The sequence below is a fragment of the Nicotiana sylvestris genome, chromosome 8, assembly GCF_000393655.2.
Source record: "Nicotiana sylvestris chromosome 8, ASM39365v2, whole genome shotgun sequence".
In the NCBI taxonomy this organism is placed as follows: domain Eukaryota; kingdom Viridiplantae; phylum Streptophyta; class Magnoliopsida; order Solanales; family Solanaceae; genus Nicotiana; species Nicotiana sylvestris.
In genome coordinates this window covers 191,262,694-191,280,785 of record NC_091064.1, presented here as the reverse complement: position 1 = coordinate 191,280,785, position 18,092 = coordinate 191,262,694, and the positions used below count along the sequence as shown (strand labels likewise).

The 18,092-nt window shown below is 35.7% G+C and overlaps 2 protein-coding genes across 5 annotated transcripts; both read left to right on the top strand.

Annotated features, from left to right (window-relative positions):
• Window positions 1-5,886: 5,886 nt before the first annotated feature.
• LOC104221418 (uncharacterized) lies at window positions 5,887-12,696 on the top strand. Its single transcript, XM_009772490.2, has 9 exons — window positions 5,887-5,974; window positions 6,110-6,232; window positions 8,885-8,965; window positions 9,062-9,150; window positions 9,265-9,339; window positions 9,678-9,739; window positions 9,822-9,890; window positions 11,610-11,795; window positions 12,295-12,696. Exons 2-9 carry the CDS (start codon window positions 6,110-6,112, stop codon window positions 12,372-12,374), a joined length of 765 nt encoding a protein of 254 aa, XP_009770792.1. The 5' UTR covers window positions 5,887-5,974; the 3' UTR covers window positions 12,375-12,696.
• A 640-nt stretch (window positions 12,697-13,336) lies between these two features.
• Window positions 13,337-17,606, top strand: LOC104221417 (monooxygenase 2-like). 4 transcript variants are annotated; one of them, XM_070155389.1, is made up of 7 exons: window positions 13,342-13,411; window positions 13,512-13,666; window positions 14,235-14,381; window positions 15,295-15,360; window positions 16,022-16,187; window positions 16,330-16,480; window positions 16,694-17,606. In XM_070155389.1, exons 2-7 carry the CDS (start codon window positions 13,593-13,595, stop codon window positions 17,257-17,259), a joined length of 1,170 nt encoding a protein of 389 aa, XP_070011490.1. In that variant the 5' UTR covers window positions 13,342-13,411; window positions 13,512-13,592; the 3' UTR covers window positions 17,260-17,606. The 4 variants fall into 4 exon arrangements, with proteins under 4 accessions (XP_070011491.1, XP_009770791.1, XP_070011490.1 ...); XM_070155390.1 differs by having other exon boundaries at window positions 13,337-13,666; window positions 16,027-16,187; XM_009772489.2 differs by having other exon boundaries at window positions 13,340-13,666.
• Window positions 17,607-18,092: the final 486 nt, after the last annotated feature.

The following is an 18,092-nucleotide window of genomic DNA, read 5'->3' as shown; positions in this document are numbered from 1 at the left end:
TCATCAAATGGACGTTAACACGACCATCTTAAATGGAGATTTGGAGGAAGAAATCTACATGGAACAACCTAAAGGGTTTGTGGTTCCAGGTAAAGAAAAGATGGTATGTAGACTTGTTAAGTCCCTTTACGGACTAAAACACCCAAACAATGGCGTGCGAGATTTGACCAACTAATTTTGTCAAATAGTTTTAAGATAAATAAATGTGATAAATGAGTGTACATTAAAAATGTTGCAAATCACATAGTCGTTGTTTGCTTGTATGTGGATGATATAATGAGTAATGACATTGCCAACATAAATGCGACTAAGCGTATTCTAACTAGCAAGTTTGATATGAAGGACTTGGGAGTTGCTGATTTAATTCTGGGCATTAAGATCCATAAGACTCCTCAAGGTCTGGCATTGTCACAATCTCATTATATTAAGATAGTACTTGGAAATTCAAGTACTTAGATTTTAAAGTTGCAAAGACTCCAATTGACGTGAATCTTGCACTAACAAAGAACAAAGGCCAAAGAATATCACAATTGGATTATGCTCGTGTGTTCGGATGTTTAATGTATATCATGAATTGTACACGACCAGATATAGCTTTTTCTATAAGTAAATTGAGTCGATACACGTGTAATCCATGTCAATCTTATTGGATGGCAATGAAACGAGTTTTGGGATATTTAGAATATACCCAGGACTTTTCTTTGCACTACAGTAATTATCATGCGGTAATTGAGGGATATTGTGATGCATATTGGATCACCGGTTCAACTGATTCTAAGTACACAAATGGATATGCATTCACTATTGGTGGAGGAGTGATATCTTGGAAGTCGTCCAAATAAACCTGTATTGCCTGCTCTACAATGGAGGCTGAGTTCATAGCCTTAGATAAAGTCGGTGAAGAAGCTGAATGGCTCCGGAATTTCTTGGAAGACATTCCATTTTGGCCCAAACCGTTGGCACCAATATGCATACATTGAGATAGTCAAACGGCAATTGGAAGGGGCTGGGAGCGTTATGTATAACGGTAAATCTCGTCATATACGACGAAGACATAAAATCGTTAGGCAATTACTCTCAAGAGGAATTATCACGATTGACTATGTAAATTCAAGCGATAATGTGTCAGATCCACTTACGAAAGGCCTAACTAGAGAGATAGTTGAGAAATCATCTAGGGAAATGGGACTATGGCCGAGGACAAGTCATTCTAGCGATAACTCTACCTAGAAGACTAGAGATCCCAAGATCTAGGTTCAAGGAAATCAAACAAAGTCATTAGTGACGGTTCAACATTGTCAACTAAAATCTTAGTCCATTCTCGGGATATGACAATGTTCAGTACCAAGGATAAAACGTTAAGGCTTTTTAATGGTTTCTAAATTTGATACGGGGTATATCAAATAGTGTATCTACGAGATAAAATGTTTAGGAATCACCTATGTAAGTGTGAAGTGTTAGCCGCTTCAAGGAGAATTTTGTAAGGCCAGTTCTCTATGCACTTATGAAACCAGGCAGTGTTCATAGCTGAAACGAACACAACAATGAGAATCAAAGACGGTTAAGGGTTGATTGTGTGACTTATGTTTGTATAAGTATACACTAAAGTTCGACGGTTCAAAAATATCAAATTTATCGATTGATCGAGTATATCCGACATAAGTTCACTACGGAAAGTTCAAAGGAAAACCTACTTATCCAGATGCGATTAATCCTTGCTTGCGAATCACACAGTTTTCATGTATATTTCCATGATATATCCATTCCCCATTCATGTGGGAGATTGTTGGGGTTTTAAGCTTATTTTAGCTTAAAAGAGGATGAATGATACATTGTCCCATATTGGAGGAGGAAAAGACTTTTGATGGGTATATATATAATTGCTCTTCTTCTAGCTCTTAAAGAGTTAAGAAGAAGGCAAGCCTCACGCCGTAGTCGTTGTCGCTCGCTCGTCTCGGCTTCGTCTTCGGATTTAGATTAGGATTGGTCAAATGATCGATTGATTGATTAATTTTTTGAACCAAATTTATTTGTTAATATTAAAAATTACCATAATATTATTCAATCCAAATTATCCATTTTTTAATGGAAAATTAATTCTCCTTCGTGTTGTCACGCCCCAAATCTGGGGAGGTGTGGTTGGCACTCGGTGTCGCACTGGCCCGAGCGAACCACTCTTTAACTCATGATCATTCGACCAAAACTAGAACATACATAGGCTGAGTTAGCTGAGCTCATTCCTTTCGTAACTATCATGAGCCAACATAGCCATAACTCATAATGTACAACTGTAAGTGGAAAACATTGTACCACTGAACCATTTTTCTTAAAACATGAATACATATGGGCCGTCAAGGCCTCTGATATATTGTACAAAATGAACCTCTGTCTACAAAGCCTTTAAAATTATTTGACATCAAATGGGCAAGGTACCGACCTACCCATAAGTCCGTCGCTAAAACTCTGACACGATGACTTATAGACTCGGCTGCACTCCAAAAGAGGTGGAGTCTTACCGGTCCTTTGCTGAACGCTAACCTTGTCTACCATGAGGGCTCGTCAAACTGATTACCTATACCTGCAGGCATGAATGCAGCGTCCCCAACAAAAGGATGTCAGTACGAATAATGTACTGAGTATGTAAGGAAGAAACTGAAACATAACAATAAGTCAACATTAATTAAAGACATATAAGAATTAACCTGAATCTATGAAGTGTCACCGTATATGCATACTTATTATACTTACACATATAATGCTTCTCTTTGAGACTATTTCTTTTATCCATATCATATGATGCATGACTGCCCAACTGATCAGTGGTAACTGCCCGACCGACCATTGCACGGTGGTAAATGTATGACTGCCCAACCGGTGGTAAATAATGATACATAACTTCCCAACCGGTGGTAACTGTCCGACCGGCCGTCGTACGATGATAAATGAATATGCATGACTGCCCAACCGGCCGTAGCACGGTGGTAAATATATAATTGCCCAACCGGTCGTAGTACAATGATAAATACATGACTGCCCGACCGGCCGTAGCACAGTGGTAAATGCATATGCATGAAGATGCATGTATTACTATATTATATACATTAACATCTTTATCAAATACCTCAATAGGGAACTAGATACATACTTAGACATGCTTGAATATTACTTTACAGGAATGAATAACATAGACATCCTTAACTTCTAAGAGTAGAACCACTTATGAAATATTATTATGTTTACGTATCGTTACTTGGATCATGCTAAAAGAAAGACGGGATAGCCTTAACATACCTTTGTCGCCAAATTTCTACTTGTATCCATGAACAATCTCCTTAAAAATAGATGAAAGACGATGTTGTAATTACTGCACGAGCCAATCATCATCTAGTTTACCAAATATAGATTGAAATATTGAAAGAGAAAGCTGCAATAGAGTCAGTGTTACAACTGAAATCAGTTTTGACCGTAACTCCACCTCCATTTCCATGTCTCACCTTCCCACAAGTACATGGAGAAAACGAGAAAAAGAGCTTCATTTAAAACATCGTTCGTGCTACAAAATAATCCCAATTCAAAGCTTAATCAAAGAAATTTTTTTGCGGAGTTCTACAATGAAAAAAAATTAAAAAATAATAATATACTAACTCCTTGTAATGGTAACCCTCTAAGACACTATATAAATATATTATCTATTAAGTCTCTACTTGCACTAATTAGAATGTCTTATGTTCACAAAATGAACAAAATAGCCCCACGTAATAAACAATCAAGTATAGGTGGCACAAGCTCAATACATAGCGAACAATTAAATTAGCGAGTTGCATGTCTAGTTACACGTGGATTGATGCCCACACAATACTTATCTATTAATTAATAAATTATTCATATAATTAAAAATTATCTCCAATTACTTAAAATATTATCTATTTTTAATACACTTTATGTACCCTACTATCATGGTCATGTGGTACCATATAAATAAATAAATATATTATTATTTCATTAAAATATTCATGTAAAAAAAATACATATATTTTCTCAACTTATAATTTTCTTAATCTCATATAAAGAGTACAAGTTTTCGTACGCTTAATTCTTAAAATGGTAAAAGATAACCTTCTTTTCTTGTGAGAAAAATAATTTCTATCTTTACAATAAAGAAAATCTCATAAACTTTCTTATATTATGTGTATAATTTAAAGCATATCCAGAAGTAGCAATATTAATAACTATATAAAATCATATTTTTCAAACTTTTTTCTACAATAAATGTCTCACTCAAAATAAATACCATATCAAAATATATCTAACGGTATCAATGTTGTTAAACTTACGGGGTCTTATAATAACATAGTCACAAATCCTCTATAATCTCATGAATGATATTAATCCCTTCAAGCTCATAGGGATTACTATGACTTATCCTAATATTAAAGTACGAGATGTAACACACGTTTTAAATTTCCGTTTTGTTTTGCGTAAATAGCCATTTACGTTATGGCAGTTTTACGTGAACAGTCATGACAAACCTTCTGAAGAGCTACACCTCTTCGTTTAAACTCAACATGTTGGCTATAAATAGCACATTATTCCCTTAGATTTTTCATACGAAATTTCTGAGTTCTCCTCTTCCTTTCTGCATTGTTTTCTTACACAAAACAAATAACGTAAGTGTGATTTGCTGCCGTCATTTGTGTTCGCTGAAACACTGGGGTTTGAAGCACCGCTACACCAGTGTGTAATTTGTTCTATCATGGGAGGAAATAATCCACAACCTCGGGTACTAGGAGATGATTAAGTTCCTTAAGAAAACACTGTGAATTCAGTGGACTCGGATTAAATTCTGTTTCTTCTACATTTCTATTTATAAGTTATTTTTCTTCTCCAAAATTATTTTACAAATACAATATAATAATATTTACTAGGTTCAGTTGAAGTCTGACACTCGTATGCAGTATGCTGCATTCGTCCCTGCTAGCTTTAGTATGGTAGGATTATAAAATCATGTGGTTGCACGTCTAACGAACGGTACTAAAACAACTCTTGAATAGTCCTTTTATATATTTCCCGAATGCAGTAGACATTTTCTTCCCCCATTAGAATATTGTTTTGGTTAATAAATATCTATACTTGGTTTTGTTTTCACTATTTCCAAACTTAAACGTGAACCCCATATTTTCCCCCAACTTGTAACACCTTTTGAACAACAAAAAGAGGGGGGAAATGAGAAGAAAAGGGACCTTGAGATTTGAGAACATATGATATCAAGTTTTAACGATTCCCCTTTGAATAAAAATATTTGGAGAAGTTCTCTAAAAACAGAACACAAATGCATCTCTGTTCTTTAAAAAAAACAAATATCAAATAGTCTTTCACGAACCAAAATAAATATTAAAAAAATATATAATTTAAATATCTCAATTCACTTTTAATGAGTTTTTAAAGCCACGCAAATATTATACTACTATGTTTCTTAAGGTTACAATTTTAAAAGTTAATACTCCCTGCGTTCCAGTTTGGGTGAACGTATTTACTTTTTGGTCCATTCTAACCGGAATGACCCCTTTTTAAATTTGGAAATAATTTAGCTTAACTTTTTAATTTTACCCTTAATGAGAAGTTTTTATAACCATATAAGTACTCTGGACCCTATTCTAACATGTTTAGGATCATAATTTTTTTTTTTTTTTTTCTTAAACTTCGTACCAATCAAACAGGTTCACATGAATTGGAACGGAGGCAGCATTTCTCTACCGAAGGAAAAAAAAAAAGGAAAAGAAGAAAAACCCAAGTAAAAACCGATTAGACCGGTTGAATGCAGTTAGGGCAGCTAAGAAACCGGGAGTATAAATAATCCCCCCAAGTTCGCTCGCTGTAAACGGTCAGGGGGCGTAACAAAGCCGAACAAGACTGCTCTTCCTTCGCCAAAGAACAACTCCTACTATCTTATCCTTATTCTCAACAACAACAAAAGGTATTCCAGATCCCATCTCTCAAACCCTAGCTTCCATTTTACACTCCTAACAATTCCAAATTTGTGTTCTTTCTTCTGAAATAGTAGTAATTTCTTCTTTGGATTTTTGACTTGATTTGTTGTTATTAATAATAGATGGATCGGTACCAGAAGGTGGAAAAGCCAAGAGTAGAAACACCCATTGATGCAAATGAGATTCGTATCACCAGCCAAGGCCGCATGAGAAGCTATATTACCTACGCTATGACCTTGCTTCAGGTATAAAAATCTTTTCTTTCCTTAAAAGAATTATTTATCTATCGTATTGTTTTGTGCTATGATGTTGCTTACCATGCTGCTGTGTTTCGGTTCCTTTTGTTTTTGTTTTTTAATAATGTGGTTTCATATTAAAAGTCAAATTATTAAGTATTGGAATGAAATGGGTTATCATAATCTCCCAGTAATCTATTTTATAGACTTTCGTAATGTGGTTTTCATAGTGTGGCCTAGAAATGAGCCTGCTTCAGGTGTTTCTTTGATAAAAATGTTATCTTTTTAAGTCTTACTCAAATTGTTATGCTAGTTATTTTGCTTATCATGCTTCTATATCTGACCTCTTAATGTTGTTTTTTGTTTATTTTTATAATCTGGGTTTCGTATTAAAAGTCAACTTATTAAGTATTGGAATGAAATGGGTTTCATAATCTCTGTCTCATAATTTTTTGTAATGTGGGTTTCATTTTATGGTCTTGAGATATCCAGCTTCAGGTGTTTCTGTGATTGCGCTCTTAATGTGTTGCTTTATAATGTGGGTTCCGTTTTAGAAGATAAATTATTAAGTTTTGAAATGAAATGGGTTTCACAATCTTTTGTTATCAATACTATAATTTTTCATAATGTTGGTTTCATTTACGGTCTTGAAATTAGCCTGCTTCTCTGATAAATTTTTTAATTTTTGCTATTTATTGAATAATTCTGCTAGTGTTCTAATGTTTCCATGCTTCTATGTTTGCACTCTCGATTTATATATTTTTCTATATTTCAAAACGGTTTCATTTTATAGTCTTGCATAACCTTGATATGAGCCTGCTTGAGGCATTTCTCTGATAAAAATCTTGTCCTTTTGCTCTTTATGGTATCCTTCAACTAGTGTTCCTAGCTTTCCATGCTTCTGTTTGTGTTCTGTTAATTATCTTTTATTTTTAGTTTTCATAATACAGCTTTTACGCCCCCAGGGCATTGTTCTAGTGGTAAAATTGCAACATGTGATGTGTGGATTCGGCACATGGCACGAGTTCGAACGCTGCCATAGACAAAGACTGGTATTTAAGTGGATAAGGGTAGAGGGGGTGGGGCATCATCCACCTAGTTTGCACTGTTCCTCCGAGATTTCTTAGTTATAATATGAATGGGGCTTTTATTATTTGCTCTTAAAATGAGCGTGCTTCCAGTTTCGTTGATAAATTTCTTACTTTTTACTCTTTATTGCGTACTTTGATTAGTGTTCCTAGCTTTCCTTTTTTCTGTAATGTGGGTTTCAGTGTATGGTCTTGAAATGAGCCTGTTGCAGGTTTTTTCTCTAAAAAGATCTTATGTTTTCTTTGTTATATCCTTCTGTTCTAGCTTTCCAGTTTCTTTTGGTGTTAGGCTAGCAACAGTGAGTTTACATGGTTGATAGGTTAGTTTGTATAGAATATAGATTTGGTTGTCCATTTGTTGATGTCTCTAGCTTCTGAGTTACTTCTGAGTTCTGAGTTATCTAGTTATCCTAAGGTCCAGTACGTCAGTTTCTCGAAATACCAAGAAAAGAAAATCATGAATTTCTCCAATTAGTTTGCTGAAGAGTGAATATATTGCCAAAGCCTTATAGAAACAATGCTTCTGCCCATCAATTTCAAAAAGGACCCCAAAAAGAAGGAAAAGGAAAAGGAAGAGAAAGAAGCACTTTTAAATCTGGAGCAGTATTAGTTTGGTGAAAACTACATTACCAAGAGACTGCTAGATTTTGGTGAGTGAGGTTTTATTGCCATACTAAGAACTTTATATTGGATTTTGGTGGGTGAGGTTATTGTCCCATAATGAGTACTTTGCCCTATGGGTATGGAAAGCTAAAAACTGTTCTGCAGCAGAAAACCGACTCAAACTGACTTAAAAAACTGACATGTTCTTTACGTTGATACGGTTTGGAGTTTGGACTTTGATGTTAACATTAGAAGAATCTATCCCCTCCTCATGAATATAGCCTATTAAATTTTAGGTCTCTACTAGAGTTTAACCTTTTAAAGGTAACTTCAGTAAGAGGCCTCATACTCTTAAGGTAAGCTAAATTCAGAATGTCTAATATGTTCTTGATAATAATTTGCTTCTCACTAGTCATGTAACGCTAACATTTTGTGTTTCTTCTTCTTTTAACAAGTTTATTCAGTTTTAAAATCTTGCTCTATCTCCAATACTGCCTAGAATCTTCAAATAGATGCAAGAGAGCACATTCTTCGCAGACAAGTTAACCAAAGTCAAAAAAGTACTTAGCACTGATAAAAAGGCAATAATGAAAAACAAAAACAGAATAAACGAAACCGTTTGTCAATATTTTTGTTTCATTTGGTTTATGCAGTTAACAAGCCGACTTAGTGCATGTTTGATTTTTTTGAACCATGAATACCCCTACTTTGACCTTTCATTTCTAGATGGCTTACCAGGGAAGATATTGCCTTATTGCTGATTCTCTTCTTTCCCCTTTTGCTGTTGGAAAAAGGGGCATGGGAATTAGCATCAACCTTAAAAAGTTTAAAAGCTAATTAGCTTTCTACACCTTGCATATTGCTGCATAATTTGCATGAGATTGTTTTAATATCTCTATTGATAATATGATTCATGTGTACTGCTCTCTTATGATACTTGATGTTCTTACTTTCGATGCAAAATCTGCAGGAAAACACATCAGATGAGATTGTGTTCAAGGCCATGGGCAGGGCAATCAACAAGACTGTGACAATTGTGGAATTGATTAAGGTAGACAATGCTTACTTTTTCCTTTGTAGTTCATTTGATCGTTGCATATTAGATCTCTAATAGACTTTTGGATTCGATCGCATGGTTCCAATGCAGAGGAGAATTGTTGGTCTTCACCAAATTACTTCAATTACATCCACAGACATTACTGATACATGGGAACCCCTTGAGGAAGGCCTCCTGCCGTAAGAGGATCTTACTGAAACTATGCCTTGGAGCTTTTGTCTTATTCTCTACTGCCTTAACCATTCCCTCATTTAACTTAATTATATCCGTACATGTTTTTTTTTGTGCTGCAGTCTTGAAACAACCAGGCATGTCTCAATGATTACAATTACTCTTTCTAAAAAGGAGCTGGATAAGAATAACATCGGGTGAGCTTCTTAATTTTTCAATTATTCCCGGACTTTGCATCTTCGACTTCTATTCCATTTTCCTGGAAAAGAAGCAGTATTTCTGAAGAACTTAAGCACGTTCATATAGAAATTATCTGCCTACTTTCTAGTTATCTTCAGTTTTACCTACTATGTCAAATTTTCCGTTCTGAATATGCCAGTTCTTGAATATTTCCTGAGCCATAAATATTTCTTTCTTTATTTGGATTGCTGCTTATTGTATAAGCATAAAGACGTGTTGTCAAACTTTTTGTACTTAGACCAATTGCTAATTGGCTTACAAAATCTGTGTGTCATGCTATGCTCTGTGCTGGCAGGTACCAACCTCCAATTCCAGCTGACCAGGTGAAGGTGTCTACAGACATTGACTATGAAGGAGGTTTGTTATATTGTGCAAATGAATAAGAATTTGGTTACACGTGAAACAAAATGGAATTTATTTGGTAATATATGATCTTTAGATGGATCACCTAATGGTCGAGGAAGAGGTCGTGGTGGTAGAGGAAGAGGAAGGTCTAGAGGTTATTCAGGTACGTCGTTGAGCTTTATTGTTGTAAAAACTCTGCTGATATGTAAATTTACACTCACATGTCAGGGCAACTTCTCTGCGAACACAACATGTTTGATTCTATTGGGGCATTGGTTGTTCACTGGTTGTGCAAGTCTTTCTTTTGGGATATATGGAATTGAGTGTATGCATATTTTTTAATCAGTAACGTGTATATACTCTTTGTATGTGCAACTTATCAGTTGAGGCTGAAATTAACATGTCTTAATGCACATGCTTCTTTTTTGTAAAACTATATAGTGAGGAATTAGGTCATATATGGCTTGTGATAAAAGGATTCATCTATAAGGGAATAAATCAATTATGCAAAGGTTTCCGCAGAAGAATGAGGAACCAAGTCACTAACTGCATGCCATTAGTGCAATTTTTAAGGTGAAATTAAATTAGTTTACTTGATTTCTTTTTTGATAATGTATGGTAAGTATTTTAGAAAGTGGCACCAAGTAGGTGCAGCAGCTATTTGGTTTGGTGGGTGATCTGGAAGCAGAGAAAGCAAAGGATTTTTGAAGGAAGAAAGGAATGCTTGTAGAAGATCAAATACAATCTGTTTGTAGCAGATTGTATCTTTACGTTAGTACTGGTGTAAGATGTCAAATGTATATGATGTTGATACTTTGACAGAATTCCTCAATTCCTTACTTTTTTCCTTTTTGATAAGTTTACTTATCAAAAAAGGACAAAGGAAAAAAATGAGGAACCAAGTCACCCATCAAAAAAAGAAAAAGAAAAAGAAAAAGAATGATGAACCAAGTCAACTAAGAATTATGTTAGAGAGGGGGTTTGGGAGGAAAGGGAGTGCTAGAAGTATTTTAATTTTGCAAAGTGTCTTGAACTAGCCTTTCAATTTTCTTGAAGTTGTTCTCTAATTTTTTTTTTTTTTTATGAAATGATGTGGTAAGTACTAAATAAATGCTCTGCCAAATTCTCAAGTCATAAGGTTGGAGCATTATATGCAAAGAAATAATTTTAGTTCATAAATGGCTTGTAGGGGAGAAACCATGTTGTGTCAATTGTAATACTTCCTCCGTTTCAATTTATGCGAACCTATTTCCTTTTTAGTAATGACCCATTTCCATATTTGAAAATCATTTACCTTTATGCAATTGATTTATAGTCACGCAATATATATACACACACACATATATATGCCTCATTTTACACCACAAGTTTGAAAGTCTTTTCTTTTTTTTCTTGAACTCCGTGCCCAATCAAATAGCTTCACATAAATTTGAAACAAAGAGAGTAGCTTTTTTCATAGTTCAGAAATGTCTACAAATCCTTGAGCCGGGTTCTGTTGGAAACCACCTCTCTACGTTCAAGGTAAGAGTAAGGAAGGTACACACTACCCTTCCCAAACCCCACTTATGGGATTATACTGGGTTTGTTGTTTCTGTTGAAATGTCTACAAAACCATGATATTGATTCAAAATGTGATGCATTTTTTTTATGCTATCCTAATACTTGCTTTCACCATGATGTCTACAAAACCATGATATTGATTCAAAATGTGATGCATTTTTTTATGCTATCCTAATAATTGCTTTCACCAAAATCCTGACCGCCCCACCAAGTGGGTGATGATTGATGTGGAGTTCTCTGTCCCCACTCTATGTTCAAATATATTTACATACATGTGAACTGAGGATGGTTATTCATGACATTCTGGCTGCATCTTATTCAGGGAATGGCTTTATGCCTGCGGAGTATGATGATGGAGGGTATGATCGGAATCGGAGCTACGGCAGGGGCAGGGGTCGAGGCAGGGGTCGGAACTTCCGTGGGCGTGGAAGAGGAGGGTATGGTGGTGCTCTGGACACTCAGCAAGATGCTGGTGGCTACATCCAAGAAGCACCTGTTCAGGGCCGAGGTAAGGTGTCGATGCCTTTGCATAGTTGTATGTTCCTCTGAGTAATTAAAATAACTCCTCTAAGACATTTCTAATGCTGGTTCACTCTTCCCTTTTTAAAATTTAACAACCTTTGTGTTCATGTTTATAAATTTCCCCAGCTTGTTTGGTTTTGCCCTCTAATGGAGTTGTGTTAAGTGCAATAAGCTTCCAGTTATAGAGAGTGTTGCTCAGAGCAAAATGGTATAGAATGGACAGAAGAGATGATAATTATATTTTACACCCACCCACCCCCTCCGCACAGGGGTTAACAGTGATTTCCCACTAGAGGAGCTTTACCACTAGCGTAACTGTGCCTCGTGCATGATGAGTTTTAAAATTCATTATTACTGAAGTAGTGTAAGAAATTGTGAGTGGACATAAGAAAATGCTACTCTAACAAGTGGAAGGTTAACTAGTAGTTATTGCTGTAATTTATTGATCCCATGCTTCCTCTTCCTAAGGGTTTATTTTGCTGTAGGCCGTGGACGTGGCAGGGGACCTCGTGGCAGGGGACGTGGATTCAGACCTAATGGGCCACCAATCCATGTTGCTGCTTAGTTGGTCAAACTTGGAAGCAACACAGAGATTATGTTCTATGAGTGCCTGCTCCTTTTTTTTCAACGTTTTTCTTTCATTTGTTCGTATTAACTTTAGGTTATTTTGATAATGTAATCAGTGTAGACTAGCATTAGAACTCAGTACCACCCTCCTTGTGGTGAGCATTTTTGTTTTCCTTAAGATCTTTCATGTTTTTTCAAGTAGGTTAGGTGTTTGATCAAGTGTAATTTCAATAGCGAGCAGCACATTCTTTTATATGTTTGTCAGGTATTCAGTGTTGACTTCATTCCCAAGGACTGCCAATAATACCCTGTTTACTGTATCTGCTTCTTACAGCCATCAGCTTTTATTATCTTCTCAATTTTGTTGCATGGCAATTGAGATTAGTCTGGTGTTTAACAAAATGTCCCATCCATGTAAAAAGTGATTAGAATACAGTTGTGTGTGGATTGATATTTTTCTAAACAAAAATTGTATCAGGCAACCTTTTACTTTGCATAATTATCTATCAGCAGTTCACGTTATTAATTTCAGTTACATCATATGACATTATAAAATTATTCCGAAACAACCTGCATGATATCAAGCGTGTTTTGTTTTTTGTTTTGAAGAACTAATATAAACACAGTACTAAGAAGTACAATGTAATTGTAAATTTTAATAACTAGCATAGGATAAAAGGGAGCTATAGAAAAAGTTTGAACATGATAATGAGAGAAAAAGTAACCTATAAAGAAGAGTCAAAATGATACAAATTTTTATAAGGTTGTGGGTCAACGTAGAAGAAAGTTTAGCTTAGCTTTAGTTTATTTAAAACGACAAAAATAACCCATCTATCTTTTGAGAAAGTAATGTTTTGCTTTCAGAAAACATTTTTTTTTTTTTTTTTTTTTTTTGTAACCAAAAGAAATGATTTTTAATTTCAGAAAACTATTTTAATCTGGGAGAACATGGCTCGTTACTTAGGCTCCAAGAACCTCAGAAGATTATTCATGGTGTCGGAATTATAATATTACTATTATAATTCAATTGCTGAAGTATGTGCCTATGTCATTTCATCTTCTTGGGACCATTTTAATGATTGCCTAAAGCTTATAGCCTTATATTAAGATCAGATTTCCCTTTCCTTTAATGAAGGAGACAAACTCAGTTTGAGGACAGTTCCTAGTTGGGAAGAAGCAAAAGCATAGAGTGGAAGAAGAGCTTCAGTAAAAAAAAATGGAGAGAGAAGAGAACATTGTAATTGTGGGTACTGGCATAGCTGGTTTTGCTACTTGTTTGGCACTTCACAGGTAAGAAAGAATATACTCTAGCAAAACTTATCATAGATATTACTGCATAAGTATGTTGAGTTTTGGGAGCTGTACTTGTTTGACGACCACAGATCTGGCATATAAGCTACGAGTTATGTAAAAGGGGCTTAGACAAATTTAAAAGTTTGTGTATATATTGAGAGGTGTATTCACTACCTTCAAAAACTTAATTCACCAGTAGCAAAATGTGTCATGTATTATACTGCATATGTTTGTTGAGTTGAGAGTTAGTGTTGTGTCTATATAGTGGCGGAGAAACCTGATAAGAATCGGGCATAACTCAATCCCAAAAGCTAGCTTAAAGGGTGAGAATTGCCCGAGCTATATAAGGAGTCCAAGGAACCCATCCATCTCCGGTGTCGGTGAGGGATTCCATCATCACTGAAAGGGTGAGGACTGGCCAAGCCATTTAAAGAGTCCAAGGAACCCATCCATTTTCGACGTGGGATTCCATCAAAAACCTTGGTACACAAAAACATTTTCTACAAATGTCGTTTGTGTCTACACAAATATGTTTGACGAATTGCATAAATGCTTTGTTTTGTAGGGTGGGGCTGCAGAGTATTGTCTTGGAATCAGCAGATTCGTTGCGAGCGACTGGATTTGCTCTGGCATTATGGACTAACGCCTGGAGAGCTTTGGATGCACTGGGAATTGGAGACTCTCTTAGACAAAGTTCCTTATCCATTACTGGGTAAGAGTTTCCCCTTATATTTCAATCTTATGAGATATCTGATTGAATTCAACATAATCCGATAGCATACGGATCAGTTTCTAAATTGGTTGTTGGAAAAATTAATTTAGGTTGGTCTCAGAAGAAAACAATTATACCTGATTGGAGTTAGTCATAGAAGAACTGATTTGGGAAAGTCTCGTCTTTTAAACTTCAGTCAAAACCTTTTGGAAAAATATCACTGAAATCCTAACTTTATAGCGATTTCATATGGTTAAAATTAGCAGGAAAATCAACTAAACACCTTTATTTAGTTCAGTAATAAATTTATTTTCCGGATAGCTGAAAAGCAAAAGAAATTGTCTCTATATCAATATATATTGAATTGGGTTGGGGGGGAGGTTGTCCAGCAGTAATTTCAAACAGCTGATAAAGAGAAAAATAATTGTTTTTGAAATGTGGAAAATTAAACATATAGAAAACAGGGAGGCCAAAATTAAATTTCCAGATATCAGAAACCAAACACATAATCAAAGCTGATGTTGCAAAACCGAAAACCCATTGTTTAGGGGTTAAACGCTAAACTGATTTGGTTGGTTTGGTTTTAGAACATTTCTAAACCAAAAATGAGCAATGGCTTTATTTGCTGATCTTGTTAGTCGCTCTTCCAGTCCTCATTATTATTGTTGTTGTTTGTTGTCGTCGCTTCTGTACAATCACATAAACACTCTAACCATATCTTATCCTATAGCAAAATGCATTCCTTTAGATCAAGGTACAATCACATAAGTGCTCTCCTCAATTAGTAAAAGCCCATCCTCGATCAGTCCCTCGAAGCTGTATTCACACAACTAACTACACTAGTATTTGATTGTCCAAATTGCATGGGATTTCTTGTGTTTTACTCTTTATCAAGTATCAACTATTGCTGCAGGATTAAAAGTTTCTCTGCGGATTCAGGAGCACCTATCAAGGAGGTATCATTTGTGGATGATAACTGGTAAATATTCAATGCTTAACTGATTAATTTATTTGTATAGTTGTTCAATCAATCGATCAACTATACATCAATCTCATATTAGTTGGGGTCGGTTATATTAATCTTTTTATGCGTCACCTCTATTTAGGTACATTTTGTTCTAACACTAGATAATCTAGGTTTTAAGACAAATTAGGAATCCTCTAAAATAGTATCACAATCTACATAGACATACAAATCTCTAACTATGATAAAAATTAACTCAAAAACACCGAAGTAACGTAAGTATAACAAGAAAAACTAATGTATTTAATCTCCGTGTACTATCATATAAGCCTTGACGATCTCACGACATCTTTGGACAGAACAATCACATATGTCACAAAGGTCTTAAGTATGAATAGGATGCACTGCACCATCGCGTATTCAGGGGATGCTGCATACCAATTGTCTGATTGTTCATTGGTGAAGTGATTTGGTTCATTGTCCTAATCCCTATGATTACGAAAAAGAAAGTTCATCTTTGAACAATGTTTCTCTTGGCTGACAATGTGTTTCTTAGATCTGTTTGTTGAGTTGAGTATGCCTTCCTTCAACTACCGGATGGACTGATTCCTCTGCCAAAATTTCTGTTTTTGAAGTCAGTAGAAAGTCATCTAAGGCGAGCTATATCATGTTTCAGTATAGATTATGAAAGCCGTTGCGTGAGAAGGAAAGATCTGTTGGAGAAATTAGCGAATGAACTGCCTCAAGGCGCTATTAGATATTCTTCCAAGGTTGTTTCCATTGAAGAATCTGGACCAATGAAAGTGGTACATCTTGCAGATGGTTCCACTATTAGAGCTAAGGTATATCTTTCTGTGGAATCTTTCACTTATGGTCCAAGATCGCTTTTTCTTCAACCTTGGAATCCTTATACGTATTGAAGCTTCAAATATAAAATTCCTTATTGTAGTCTGATATGACTAACTATGACAATCTTCAATTAAGGCCTTAATTGGGTGTGATGGAGTCAATTCTGTGGTGGCAAACTGGCTTGGGCTTCAGAAACCTGTTTATTCTGGGAGATCTGCAATTAGAGGGTTCGTTGAGTATCCGGACAAACATGGTTATCAGCCTAAGTTCCATGCATTTTTTGGAGGTGGACTTCGGTTTGGCTTTCTTCCTAGTGATGAGAAGAGTTTGTATTAGTTTTGCACATTCACACCATCTGCTATCCATTGTGAGCAAAGCTCATACATACTGTTATTTTGCAAACAGATTATTCTAATTTGGTGATGTTAAGAACTTGTGTTTCTCATTACAGAATATCAATCTAAACATGTTTAATTGTTCCCTTTTAATTGGACTGCAGTTGATGGAAATGCAGAACAAGATTCACTTAAACTGAAGCAATTTGTGTTGAACAAGGCCAGTAATGTGTCTAAAGAACTCTTCGCCGTTGTAGAGAGAACAACGCTAGACTGTATATCTTGCGCTCAGCTGAAATTGAGATTGCCGTGGAATGTTTTGCTGGGGAATATTTTGAAGAATAACATTTGCGTAGTAGGTGATGCACTTCATCCCATGACTCCAGACCTTGGTCAAGGTGGATGTTCTGCCTTAGAAGACAGTGTTGTTATTGCAAAATGCCTCAGAGAAGCTTTGGTGAAACCGATAACAGATAGAGGAGTTGAACAAGAAGATGAGGACGAGGACGAGGAGGAATTTATAAAGATCAAAAAAGGACTTGAAAAGTATGCTAAAGGGAGGAGATGGAGGAGTTTTACATTCATCAGTGCTGCTTATTTATCTGGTTTTATACAAGAGAGTGGTAGCAAGGTAATCAGTTTCTTAAGAGAACGCTTTTTGGCTGGAGTCACTATAGCAGTTACACTCAGAATGGCTAACTACGATTGCGGAAAACTCACTGTTTCTTGAAATGTATGTCCATACATCTCAAACTGTTGAACTGAAGAAAGAAAGAGGTGCCAACATTGGTGAAATTCCAACTTTTTTTGGCCATTATGATATACTATTCTTCTTGTATAACTTAGTCAACAGCATAGTTTGTGGCATGTTCCATTGAAACTCCTCCCTGGTTAATAAACAACAACCCAGTGTAATTCCACAAGTGGGGTCTGGGGAGGGCAGTATATACGCAGCCTTACCCCTACCCTGGACGTGTAGAGAGATTGTTTCGGATAGACCTTTAGCGAAAAGGATGAAGAAGCACCGATAGCAAGTCCCTGGTTAATAAACAAACATTATAATTGCTTGGCTCTCCAGTACATATGTATGCAGGATGTTGTGGATCTTTTGATGTTGAAATCCATTCTTCTGACTGAAATTATGTAAATGAAGATGAACTAGTGCCTAAATTAAAAGTTGATTGGTTGGTCTTCACCTAAACAACAAATAACATAACCTTGAATTAACTCGAACTGAATGGTTAAAATGCAACTCCTGTCTTCCATTTGAATACATGGTCAATTAGGCAATAAAGTGGAAACCAAACACCTAAGACTTAGAGAAGAGAAAACTACCCTCTATAGCCCCTCAAAATTTTAAGGGATTTTTTCATTCTTATACACTATTGGAAACTTTATTACCCTAAATGTTCATGTTTACTAAATTACCCTACCTACACAAGTTTTGTTTACAAAATATATACTTTCCACCTTAAAAGGCTCCCAATCCAATTTTAGTGCCTTCAATTAAGGGATTTAGTTACACCCTTTTCCTTTTTTTTCCCTCCTCTCTCCTCTCTTCTC